Source organism: Lissotriton vulgaris, chromosome 8, assembly GCF_964263255.1.
Source record: "Lissotriton vulgaris chromosome 8, aLisVul1.2, whole genome shotgun sequence".
NCBI classification, from domain to species: domain Eukaryota; kingdom Metazoa; phylum Chordata; class Amphibia; order Caudata; family Salamandridae; genus Lissotriton; species Lissotriton vulgaris.
Genome location: NC_141696.1, coordinates 358,985,823 through 358,999,590, shown reverse-complemented (window position 1 = coordinate 358,999,590; position 13,768 = coordinate 358,985,823). Strand labels below are relative to the sequence as shown.

General features: G+C 45.0%; 1 protein-coding gene across 4 annotated transcripts in view; it reads left to right on the top strand.

The window, feature by feature from the left end:
• USP9X (ubiquitin specific peptidase 9 X-linked) overlaps positions 1 to 13,768 on the top strand; it is a 1,749,911-nt gene that overhangs the window by 1,338,850 nt on the left and 397,293 nt on the right. For all 4 annotated transcript variants that reach the window (XM_086934127.1, XM_086934125.1, XM_086934124.1 and 1 more), the window contains one exon: positions 10,457 to 10,630. In XM_086934127.1, coding sequence (XP_086790253.1) covers positions 10,457 to 10,630 — 174 coding nt within the window. The remainder of the gene's footprint in view (positions 1 to 10,456; positions 10,631 to 13,768) is intronic.

Sequence of the window (13,768 nt, the reverse complement as noted above, 5' to 3'; positions counted from 1 at the left end):
AACTCAGCCGTCGGTGCTCGATGGATCACGAATGGCGTCTGAACTCGGACGTGGCGCAAGGCATCTTTCTGCAGTGGGGAGAGCCTTGGTTAGATCTATTCGCCACAGAAGAGAACGCGCAATGTCATCAGTTCTGCGCGTTGGAGTTTCCAAGACGGCACTCGCACGGCGACGCCTTTCGGCGCGAGTGGAGTTGCGGTCTGTTATACGCCTTTCCGCCTATACCACTTCTGCCCAGAGTGCTGAAGAAGATCAGGCGCGACCGGGCCCAAGTTATCCTTGTGGCTCCGGACTGGGCTCGAAGGTACTGGTATCCCGAGCTACTCAGCATGTCAGTCGGTCCCCCGATCCGCCTGCCCCTTCAGGAGGACCTTCTGTCGCAGCAGCAGGGGACGGTCCTCCACCCGAACCTGTCCAGTCTCCACCTCCATGCTTGGAGATTGAGCGGCGGCAGTTGAGGCCATTTGACTTGCCTCCTGAAGTCTGTGATGTTATTCTGGCAGCCAGGCGTCCCTCCACTAAGTCGGTATACGCCTGTCGGTGGAACAGATTTGTGGCATGGTGCACAGCAAAGGCTGTGGATCCTCTTTCTGCCCCTCTTTCGGAGGTTCTTCTGTTTCTTCTTTCTCTTGCCCAGCAGGGCTCTGCTCTGGGCACTATCAAGGGCTACCTTTCTGCCCTTTCAGCCTTCTTGAGGCTTCCTGATCAGCCTTCTTTGTTCAAATCCCCGATTGTAACTCGATTCTTGAAAGGCATCACTCACATGTTCCCACCTGTTCCGTTTGTGATGCCTCAGTGGGATTTGAACCTGGTTCTAACTTTCCTGATGTGTGCTCCCTTTGAGCCCCTTCATTCTTGCCCTCTCCGTCTCCTGACTTTAAAGACGGCTTTCCTGGTTGCCATCACCTCTGCCAGGAGGGTGAGTGAGCTCCAGGCTCTTTCTGTCCAACCTCCTTTCCTGTCCATTCATCCTGACAAGGTGGTTCTGAGGACTAGACCTTCTTTCCTGCCCAAGGTTGTTTCGGCCTTTCACATCGGGCAGTCCATCACCCTCCCTTCCTTCTTCCCGCCTCCGCATCCTTCAAAGGATGAAGAGCGGCTCCATCGTCTGGACCCGAAACGTGCGCTTTCATTTTACATGGATCGCACACGCCAGTTCCGGGTGGATGACCAACTGTTTGTTGGCTACGTGGGTGCGAAGAAGGGACGGGCGGTTTGTAAACGAACCATCTCCCGATGGGTCGTCCTCTGCATCAAAGCGTGCTACTCTTTGGCTCGGAAGGAGCCTCCTGTTGGGCTGAGGGCCCATTCCACTCGGGCCACGGCGGCTACTACTGCCCTGGGCCGGGGAGTCCCCTTGCAGGACATTTGCCAGGCGGCTACGTGGGCCTCGCTGCACACCTTTGCGAGGCACTACTGCCTGGACAGTCAAGTCCGGAGGGATGGCTTCTTTGGCCGTTCTGTCCTCCAGGACTTTCTGGTGTAATTTTGTATTGGTTCGCAGACCCACCACCGGGGTTGGTATTGCTGGGGTATGTATTCTAAGGTAAGGAATCTAACACTAACGTGTTTCTTTCAGATGAACAAGTTACTTACCTTCGGTAACGATATATCTGTAAGAAACATTAGTTAGTGTTAGATTCCTTACCGAACCCACCCATCCTCCCCGTTCTGCGAACTGATACCTAGGGTTAAGGTCATCCCTTTCAGGGCCCTAGTTTGTACATGGCACCAGTGTTGGTTCTCTCATGGCTCTGCGTCTCCTGGCGCGGAAAAGCTGTGTGCAAAGAACTGACGTCAGCGCGCGGAGGCGGCGTCTATGTACTCCAGCGACGTCATCACGGCGCACGACGCCGACGACGGACGCGGAGCCGCAGGGGACGCCTGCAGACGACGCCTACCGACGCGCAGGGGTACTGCTACGCAAAAGTTTCCGGATCCAGACTGACGCCTGGGGATATTCTAAGGTAAGGAATCTAACACTAACTAATGTTTCTTACAGATATATCGTTACCGAAGGTAAGTAACTTGTTCTTCCGGGAAAAGATTTTTGTTACAGGAGCACTTACAATAAGGTTGTTCTCTGTGTTGCAATTCTCCAAAGTAGATAACACACATTAGGCTTATGTTCAAGTAGGCTTGGTCTATTACTATTATTGTGTCATTCTTGAACATCATGTATTGGATATGGAACCCCTCCAGTTCAGGAGGAAATCAATATAACATGCTTGATGCCAAGTTCAGGTCATACACATGAAGACTAAATAAAAGTTAGGTGAAAACACAAGGTATGCATTTCTGGTGAAACCAACTGAGTATGTGAAAGGAAACAGGCCTTTGGCAGGCTGACCCTGACTTTTTGCCCCAATTTTGACTACTAGGTACTGGTGTAATGATTGTGAAATGCCCTGCTAAACAGGACTCTGTGCTTGTGCCCTGACCTTTTAAATGGTGTAAGTTTAATTGCCTTGTTCCCAATTGCCATAACCCGGCTTACTTTCAAGTCCCTAGTTTATGGTACCAGGGTACCTAGGCGTTTGTTGGTTAAGGTGCAACTTGCGGACAACAACACTAATTGTGCCCCCCATGAGCATGACTGGAAGAGCAGGGAAGTTTAAAACTGTTAACTCGACTTTGCCATTTAAAGTAGTGGCAAAGCCCAAACCTCCCTTTTTAATGTATGTAAGTCACTCCTATGGCAGACCTAACGAGACCTAAGGCAGACCTAACGAGACCTAAGGCAGGGTGCTGGATGATAAAAAGCGGGACTTGTACTTTTGCATGTTGTAGCAATAAAAACCTCAAATTGTTTTGTGGGAAGACTTGAAGCCCCATTGGCCAGTACAGAGCTGAAACCTGGCACCCCAACCCTGCTAACTTCTGAGTGAGACTAACTACTAAAGTTGGTACAATTTTATATCAAGAGTCAGCGGATTAACTCTGATTTAATGTTTAAATTTAATTGAATGTCAGTAGTGGGCAAAGTGCGTCTTTAGAAGTTGCCACTTTAGTTGCCCAAAATGTCCAGTGCCCATTTACTGATGTACATGGGGCTTGGCATGCAGACAGCTTTATGCCCTCCTGGGAAGGCATGCTAACGACTCCCAAGAAAGGAAACAATAGGGGTCTGAATGGGAGAGTGGTGTGACGTTCCTCCTATAGGAAGCCACATGGGTGTTAGCCCAAAAGGTGCACTGCAATGGAAAAGCTTCCTTCGAACTGCAAATGTTTAACACTTAGAAGAGGGGCACTCTATTGTTTAGGTAGACAGGTGGGCACTGGGGACAGGAGAGGAGAAGCAGTATTTTACCGGGGCATGTAGCTGCTTGATATTCACATCTCTGGGAGTGGTCTAGGGAGCTCTGAGTGTCAAGAGAGGGATCTTGCCATGTTGGGAGTGGGCATAAATGTGCATTCTTGGGAAACCAGATGCCACTCTTTCCAGGAAGTGCCATCAGGAGGGTGGGGACCTGGTAGCCCATTGACTACAAACCGCATCCTACCCGGAGTGCATTTTCTGAAAATAAATAGGGCACCCAGAACTCAGATCTCGAACCGACTTGGAAGTAGGACTGAAGGAAGGCAGCCTTGTTGCACTGAAGGACCAGAAAATTAAAGCAGCACCGACGAAGACCACACTTGCTGCACCGACGAAGACCACACTTGCTGTACCTGGTAGCTAGCGTAAAGAGGGACTGCGCCTGCCGTTTCCGATCATGGGTAAGCCGTTTCCAGGGCCCTACCAAGCCAAGAGAATTCAAACAGCTTGCTGGCCTCCTGTCCGCAGAACATGGACACAACCGCTGAAGAAGTATGCTGGGGCAAGATCGTAGTCCAAAGCCTTCAAGTCCCTATCACTGCCGCCGTACAACACTGAGGACCAAGACCAGATGCACAGAGTTGCACCCAAGTTCGCTGAGCCTGGGAATGCTATTGGAGTATTGCTGGGACCCTCATAAGGCTAGTTATCAACACAGGAACGATTGGCCTGTGATCCTAGCAATAGGTAATTGGACTTCAGTTCGGCTGGAGAGGACTTCTTGTGACACCAGCCTTGCAACCAGGACCCCCCTCACCATCTTCGTGGATCGAGTAGTCCATGCAGGAAGACCCCATCGACCATATCACATCCACACTATCCTGTTATTCTTCATCATCCTTCATCCCTTGTATCAGACCATTCCTTGGGAATCCATTGCAATGCTGATAAAGTGCCTGGAACTGCTAACTGACTGCTTCTTCTGTTAGGTAGCTGTTCTTGAGGAACTTGTTGGTCCCCCTGACTTGTTCCCTGCCGAAGCTGGTCACCCCAAGTACTTCTAACCAACCGCATTGACACTTAGCTAAGTTTTCTTTGAAAAACTTTCTAGATGTCCAATTTATTGACTTTGCCTCGGTCTGTTCGTAGTTGAGTGAAATTCCTTGAATTTATTATTGCGTGTAAAATCAATACCTCCAGAATCCTCCAGTGGAGCTTTTGTCATTCTAGTATTTAAATACTTATAAAAATATTGTCGATTTCCTGAGCGTCGTATCAATTTCTTCTTCAATTGTTTTGATGCTGTTTAAATGCTTAACACTTGTTCGTCTGTGTAAGCCTTGCTACTCAGTGCTACAGCTACCCAGGGTTGAGCTGGAGGTTTTACAGACTAAATCTACTGGACCTACAGGGGTTGGTAAGTTTATTACACATTGTGGTCTCACAGCCACACCATATAATACATCCCATTTCCACACACTATTAAATTGCATTCAAGCTTGATACTTTACTAGAATAAGTTCATTTGTGCCTGGTCTGAACAACTATCGTTAGTATATATTATAATGTTAGTCCTTAAATAAATGTTACTTTACATATTATTATATTGATTGAATCAATTCCCTTAAAAATATATATAGCCCTAGAGAACCCTGCCACTTGCCATTTGCCTCCACAAGGGTCCGGAGGGGGAGCGGGACAGGACTTCAGGTCTCAGGTTCCCTTGCAGCTCCCAACGCCGGCGACGCACACACAGCACTCCCGGAGGCACTTTAAATCTTCGGCCGGGCTCCCGCAGCGCGGGACGTCTGTGTGCGTGCCCAAGACGCGCCCGGGCAAAGGCGGGCCCGTCTGTGACCAGAGGAGGCCGGGCTGGGCCCCATCTCTTGGCCCTATCATTAGAGACACAGAATTAAGAGTGAGGCTGAAAGGTGTGGGCAATATCAGTACTGATTCTGTGTGGGGAGATGGGAAGAAAGAAACATATGCCGCCCGCAAGAGCACAGACACAACCCTAGATGGCTTTTTAGAAAAGGCTTTGGGGGCACTTTTATAAAGAAATTGAATTGGCAGAATGCAGACTATCGCTGGCCCCAGTACCCCTAGCCACTGACATGAACAGTCATTGAGGCAAGTACCCCCACCAAATAACTGCGGAGGACCCCAAGCGGATATCACCCATGTCCCCATCCATCTCGGCAAGGGGATCCCTCAACCGTGCTCTCACCAACTGTTATTATCGTGAAGCAGGGCACCTTGGGTGGCAAGTTAAAAGACATGGACACTGTAACACCAACAACTGCGGGGGACCAAAAAACCGCTGGGGGAAAAAGGAAGTGCACTGACCCTATCGGGTCCGAACAGCGGACCATGGGTCAATTGCCCAGGGTTAACAGGACAAAAAAAAAACACCGGCATCTACGGGGGAAGGCCCGAGGGGGAGGAGGGCATGCAAAGTCGAAATATATGCCTGATGTGGACATGGTGGCAGCTCAATTGGGGAAAATAGTGTCAGATTCGTTAGAGCCCATTTTGCTACGATTGGCCTGTATAGAGGAGCAGGTTGACCGAGTACTGTTAAATCTGGGGAACCTGGATCTGCAAATTGGACCTAACCCTAGGGGTTGTTTGTGTAAAAACCATAATGAGAGCGAAGTAAACGTTACTCCCATCGCCCCCGAGAGTGAGGCGGTGGCTATGGATAGGCCAATAATTGCAAATGGAAAGGGAAGACTATCCGCTCCAGATCGGGTGGGGATAAACTGTTCAGACCCTAAAAGAATGTTACAGGTAAATGACCAAGTTAGGAGCATTAATAAAACACAAGGGCACTCCAGTTCCCCGAACATTGAAAGAGTAGATAGTGGGAACCAAGGGAATAAGAGAAGGACCAATAAGGGACTTGAGCACATTAGGCGGGAGGAAAATATTGTTTTAGACCTCCCGCCAGCATCTACCCCTTACACGATGATCTTGACAGGGGTTCCATACTCTCCCCAGGCCATCCCGAAAATTGTCACTCATTAATAAGTCTGCCCACTGGTGCTCTATTAAAATATAGCCCCAGGTAAATTTGTGTAAACACATTATAATGGCAAGACGAGTGAATTGGTTGGGGGAAACAGAAAGAGACATAGAGGGCGATTGTGTAGTCCTCAACTTTAACGATAGGAGATGGGTAGAATTCGCCTTACGTCACCTCAGAGACTCAGACCCCAGAGATTCCCCTATGGAAAACATACGGGCCCGCTCTTTTGCCTCTTTTTATCACCCCCACCAAAGGAGCATTGGGTCTGGTTTGCGTTCCCAGAACAGAACCCCTTTTCTTCAGCCCCCCACATGGCACAACACAAATCGTTTTGAAGTATTATCTGGCTTATCGGATAATGACTGACTATTAGTAGACCTAAATAGTCCAAGTAAATTGTTACAGTCAGGAGGGTTAGCCAGGGAATCCAACTGCCTAGTAAAAAGAACAGAAGAGAATAGACTGGGCTCCTACCCTGCTGACTACAGCACTCATACCACATTAGATACTTTTAGTAGTATAGAGGAGTGGTTGTCGGGGAAACAACCTTTTCACTCCCCCTACTTTAATTGATCGGGGGGGGGGGATTAGATCTTGAGACTGCTAGCAATAGGGAGGACCCAACTTTAGGGCCATCGAAAACCCGTCCCCTTAGATTTGTCTCCTGGAATATTGCAGTCATTCACTCAAAACTTGATGACGAAATGTGGCTAAAGTATGTAAATACGTTTGATATTATCTACACCCAGGAAACCTGGTCTAGGGAGAATATCGAATTAAATGGTTACCGGTCCCTCAATGTTCATGCAACTATTTCACCTGCAGGGAGAGCAAAAGGAGGGCTGGCGACCTTGATTTCTATTAAATACAGGTCTATTAATGTCAAGTCTGCTATTAATTCACCATGGTATCAATTGATTTTGATTTTTAATTTGCTTCAGGTCAAGATTATTTTAATTAACTGGTATTATAATGTTTTCGACCCAAATAGAAGTGACATTATTGTAAACCTCAGGGAGGCGATTGACAAGATTGCAGGTAAGTGGCAGCCTCTGTGCATCTATTGTGTCGGGGATTTTAATTGTACTTTATGTGAATATAGCTCAGATGAGGTTTGTGGGTTAACAGACACTGAAGGACAACCACTACCGCATTTTATACACCCCCCACAGGGAGATGCTTTAAATTACATTATTGTAAATGATCTGTTCATCGTGAACGACTTGGTCAGTAACTCAGAAATGCAATACCCACATGAGCAGAGGTAGTGGAAGTGTTATTGACTTCATTCTAATATCCAGAAAATAGGCCTCCATTGTAGACAGTTTTGAGGTGGAGCAAATCAACACCAGCGACCACAACCCTCTCACTGCCTCCCTAACTGTAGCTGCCCAGGATAATGAAGGTGATGGTCACCCCCTTCAGTATAATTCAAATCAAGGAGTAAGAATGAAGTGGAGTAAGATCGACCCCCCCCCCCCCTTTATTTGGGGAAAGTATTGTAAAAACAATTGTAAGTTATTTTTTAAATGCCTTGATTGCCCCCCCCCCCCCCCCCCCCCCCCTTCTGAACTGGTTATACAGAGATTTCAGGACATTTGTAGGAATGTATCAAGTAATCTGTTGAACCCACTAACATTAGGAGAACCTAGGGAAACCATATGGTTCAATGCTGAGTGTACAAGGGCGCAAAAAGATTTAAAGCAGGCACGACACACAAATCCACGGGAGGACCTAGAGAGAGCAAGTGTGCTCAAAGACTCTAGGTCCTTTTGGGAGGTAATCAACAGCCCATTGTTCTCAACTGACTAAGGGGGTATGGACTCACTGATACCAGGGGACGTGTGGGAATCCCACTATACTGAGATTTTTTACCCGAACGGTATCATTAGTCAGGAATTAAGCCAGGTGGCTAATCAAATCCATTAACCGCTCATCATTTGAGCGCCTCCCTCTCAGTGAGTGAGGTAGAGGAGGCCCTACAGAGAGGAATACATCTAAAAGCCCCAGGCCCGGATGGGGTACCTCTTGATTTATTTAAAAGTAATATCCAACTTTGGGCACCTCTCCTAACGAATGTCTTTAGAACAGCAATAACGGGTCCCATTCCAGCATCATGCAAGAGGCCATCGTGGTCCCTGTGTACAAAAAAGGGGAAGAAGGAGGATCCGGCCTGTTATAGGCCCATTTCTTTAATTGACTCCATGACAAAGGTGTTGAGGAGGGTGAATCTTAGCACGCCTTGAGACCTGGGCAGACTCTAAAGGCATAATGTCCCCATCACAATATGGCTTTCGAAGAGGAATGGGGACAATTGAACAGTGCCTTAATCGATCGCTGATCATGGGTAAGTACATGAAGGCATGGAAAGGGTCTATACACCTTGCCTTCATGGACTTGCCCAGCACGTTTGATACTGTTAATAGGAGCAACCTGTGGGCAATGATGGGAGAAAGGGGTTTTGAGGAGCCTTTGATCACCCTATCGCGTAGGCTGCACGCATCCACCACCGTAGCTATAAGATTTGGACCTAAGGGAGAAAGGACCGGGTCCATTGTCTCTACAGAGGGAGTCAGTCAGGGGTGCATATTAGCACCTTTCCTCTTGCTTCTATATACAAATTGAATAGAATCAGCTCTAAAAGATCAAGAGTTAGACTTCCCTAGAACTGGGGGTAAGCCGATTTCTTTCTTGTCATATGCGGATGACACGGTTTTAATGGCTTTAACCGCTAATCGCTTACAGAAGTCTTTGAACACATTCACACACTTTATGCTAGCTCTAGAGTTAAAGGTTAACTTCACTAAATCCTATGTCATGGTCTGTGGACCAAGTCATACCAAATCTAGAAAATTCATGGTAAAGGGGAAGACAGTTGACAAAGTCTTGAATTTTAACTACTTAGGGAATGTTTTTAATAATTAATTGACCTGGGAACATCTCATTATATCCAGGGTACAGAACACTAGCTGTGCTGTGGAAGGTCTTTTCTGCTTTGAATGTAAGTTGGTCCATAAGCCTGTAGCGGAACTAATAACCATGTACAAATAGACATATTTGTCTACTGCCACATATGGGGCGGGAGTATGGGGGACATCAAAAAAGTCTGAAACTTCAAACTTTAGAGAATAATTTTCTAAAGAGAATATTGATGATCCCAAAAAGCGCTCCTACAACATTCTGTCATTGTGAGGTAGGGGTTGATTTTATTTCTGATCAGATAAATATTCGCCCCTTCATACTCTGTGTGAAAGTCTGGCTTTCGGAAGAGTTAAAGCTTACAAGAGAAATTATCAAGGATTGTATGTTACTGGATAATGCCTAAGCTCTTCCATGGCTTTGCTATGTGAATGGAAAATTTAATGAAATTGGCCTAGAGCATTATTTTGATGACCCTAATAGCATAGATATAAGTGCGAAATTGACTATAAAAAAAAAGCATTTCGTGTTGAACTTGACAATCGCCGGCGGCCAACAAGGTGACAACCTTATACCGATCAGCCTTTTTTATATCAGCAATTTTATCTGTCTTTTACAAGGAACGTGCAATTTAGATTTCTGCTGACCAGATTTAGGCTTTGCACATTGCACTTTTTAGGGGCCTTTGCTAAACATGTCGGATGGTGCGATAATCTCACACCTTGCTCTTGTGATAGCCTGTCCCAACAAACCACCCTGCACTTTACCCTTTTTTGTACACTCTACAAGGTCCCAAGAGTTCGGTTCCTTATACCACTCTTAAAAGACATCAGACCATGTAATTTCCAGGAGGGTTTTAATTTTTTATTATCCTTGTCCACTTAAGCAATCTGCCTTTTAAAATTTTATTAGGATGGCGTTATCACTAAGGAAACGATATGAAATGTAATCTAACTTGGCGTCCCCTTTTAGAAACTCATTTTTAAAACCTGTTTGGAAATCTTGAAATATGTGAGCTATATGATATTATTGTATCTTTTATGTAATTTTTGTGTCATAATTTTATGGTTAATTCAAACCGAATAAAGTTACTTTTGACTATATATATATATATATATATATATATATTGATTTTTTTACTATCAAGCACCTTCTAGGCTCTAAATTTTAGAATGTGCTGGCGAATACCATGTAAGAATGAGTGTATAAAACTGAAGATAATATGTTCACTGCAAATCTTTTCTTTTCAGGCTTTGGGGAGAGCCAGTTAATCTGCGTGAACAACATGACGCCTTAGAATTTTTTAATTCATTGGTTGATAGCCTGGATGAAGCTTTGAAAGCTTTAGGGAACGCAGCTATGTTAAGTAAAGTTTTAGGAGGGTCTTTTGCAGATCAAAAGATTTGTCAAGGATGCCCACACCGGTGAGTGTAATATGCATTTTCAACCATTTTATTTGTTTGTATGTACTAGTTTTATGAAATATGCACACAGTATCCATTTCTTAAAAAAAAAAAAGGTTTTCAACAGTATCACTGAAGAATGCTTATTGAAGTATTAAAAAAATCTTAAAACAAAATATAGTAGTTAACTGTTATCTGTTTCCATGCAGGAAATTAATTTTGATAGTTTTCCATTAAAAATATGTTGGTTCTCATGAGGAAACATTGATGAACGTCTCTGGTATTTTCAAATTATAAACTTGGCAACAGTATCTACAGGATGTGATTGTGACATTTTCTGAGGATAGAAAGTGTATATGTTTCATTTCTAGTTAAAGTAATTAAAGTATATTTGAAAACAGGATTGAAAAGAAAGATAGAATAAAAATGTTTTTGTATTTAGTCTTTTGATTAGAAGCATTACTATATCCTTCACATCCTGTATTCCCAACCAAAGAGTACTCTTTTACCTGATAATGCAACTGGAAGCTTCCTATTATAGTTTTGTGTAGTCAGCATTATATATGCATGCATTATGTGGCCATATTTCCTTTCCCTGTGTGTACGCTAACTAGTTAACTTTTTACACTGGATCTGCCTAGTCTTTAACCACAGTTTGATAATTGGCAAGACCTTATTTTTCTGTAGTTATCAGATTTAAGTTTGCCTAGGAAGAATGTAGGCCTTGCTGGGAAATGCTCAGTCTGGAGATGTCACACACTGCGCATAAACAACAGTAGCATGAGATGCCTAGATTGCAAAAATATAGTAGGGAGGCAATTGTTTCCCAGTTATGTCCAACTTTCAGAACCAATTTATATGGTTATGGGAAGTAATGATTGATTTTGAGGACCATCTTTTCTGTGCACCAGAGCCTCTGTTCTGAGTCTCAACCATTTTCTGCACTTGCTTAAGCGAGACTCTGGGCAATGTGACTCCAGCACATTGTACCATAATGTGCAGCAAATCTCCCTTTTTGTATGCTAAAAAAGTATTGAGCTTCTCTTCGAGCTGGGGTTTGGGTGAGCTGGAGGGTGACTTATTCGATCTCTTGACGGATAATGTGCTCTTTAGTACAAGGTTGGAATTTGTTACAGCCAAAGTGCTGACCACCAATTCAGTGGTGAAGGTTAGAACACAGACTTGCAGTTCTTTAAAGCAAAATTAGCATTCTCAGCCTATTAAGTGTGGAAACCAGTTCAAATGACACAAATCTAGAATGGGGGAATCCAAGCCCTTTTTTTGACCAATACATCTGTAGTAGGAGGAATGATCTTTACACAAGTTTGAGAACTAGGACTACCAGTGTGGAAAGTTCTGAATAGATGACTGGGCAGTAGGGAGTTCCATTGGCAGACTCTTAAGTATTTTAAGTGTAAATCCACGGTAGACAATTAAAAGTCCTCACAGATCAAAGACCAATGCTGGCACTGAAGTAAAAACCTTCTTCCCTTCCCCCTACTATTGCTCTGTTTAGGAAGAGCGATGTCAGTGTGACTTTTTTGCCTTGGTTAAGGCCCAAGCTGAAGGGTTTGATTTAACAATGAAGCTCCTCCTCTTTTTGGACTGAGAAAAAAAGATAGTAGTAAGAGAAACCGTGTAAAAGGACTGGACAAAATGGAGATTTCAGTTCAGGTGTTGACAGCACTTTAGCACAGCTACGTGATTGACTTACAAAATGCATACTTACAAACCTTTGTGCTTTAAGGTCACAGGTGATGCTTATGGTGTGACCCAGGAGGCTAACAGTGCCATAAAAAGACAACCCTGTTTTTCTCATTGCAGTTTTGGGAGTATTCACCAAATACCAAATTACTCATCCCACTGAAGACATATCCTGACTTTGGTTTGTCTGTTTCTCGCTTAATCTACATGACTTAATGTTCAAGGCTTTATCTTTAGACCTTGCATTGCCCTGTTTCTATCTATTCCTTTTGGCCCTTATCAATGCAGGCACCACTCAGTTGCCTCCATCAGACCAGAGTCTGCTGATCTTTACCTCTCCCAGGTGTCCACCCCAAACCAGCAGTGATGCATATGTCTCCACTGTCCGGTTTGGGTGGGGTAGGTAGTGGGGCTGTCGCTGGTTCAGTTGCAACCGAGCAGTCACCACTGTAGGACATTTGCAGTCTCCTCCGAAATGTGGATGGAATCTAACAAGTTCCCTTGGTGCTGAAACCACTGAGATTTCAGATCCACCTGCAGAGCCCACACAGGCAATCTGGTGTATCCGACAAGCATGATGCAGGAGGCCAAAATGACGAGAAGCCTCAGACCCACTCTCACGGAGACCCAGGACTTTAGTTGCGATCTTGTCAGGTTCACCTTGAAGTCAGATAAGACATTAGATTTCTCTTCTGGCATAGGCGCCGGTGTAGAAGTTCCCGGGACCACCCAGGGGTGTGGTGCCGGGATTTAAATTGAATTGGGTGTCCTCTACTGAGTTGGCGTTGCTATCAATTGCGTTTCAATGTATAGCTATCCTTCAACTTGCCAGGGCGAGCTCCAAGAACCTATTCCCAGCCTGTAAAGTGGCTTTCATCTCTGCCAACCTTTGCTGGACATCGCATAGCTAAACAGTTATTCAAATGGACCAATGTTTCAAGTTTTAAACATTTTAAGGAGTACCTACATAAGAATACTCCCATTTCCCAACAGGCTTTATTGTAACATTGTATACACATTCGCTCAGATAATAACATGTTTCTTTGTCAGAAGATATTTTTTCTCAGCAAAGTTACTTTCCCTCAAAAAACAGCATAACTTAGGGTGCTCCCTGCTTAATGCTTGTGGAAAAGAAAAATGCTATTGTATATACAAATCTGATTAAAACATCAAGCTGCAAATTCCTTACCTTTTTGAACTTCCAGGCGTCCGGCTGGATCCGGAAGATTTTTCTTAGCAGTACCCCTGCACCCCGGTAGATGGCGTCGGTCGAAACTGCTTGAAGTCGTCCGCGCCTTGTTCAACGCCATCCTGACATCCGTGTTGCAAATATAACCGGCACTCTACTTTGTTGGTGTGTTTGGAATCATGTCGAGCATAAAGTCTTCGGGGTTCAAGCCGTACGGCGCCATTCACGGTGCCATGTCGGTCACAGACCCCCATTTAGTTACTCTT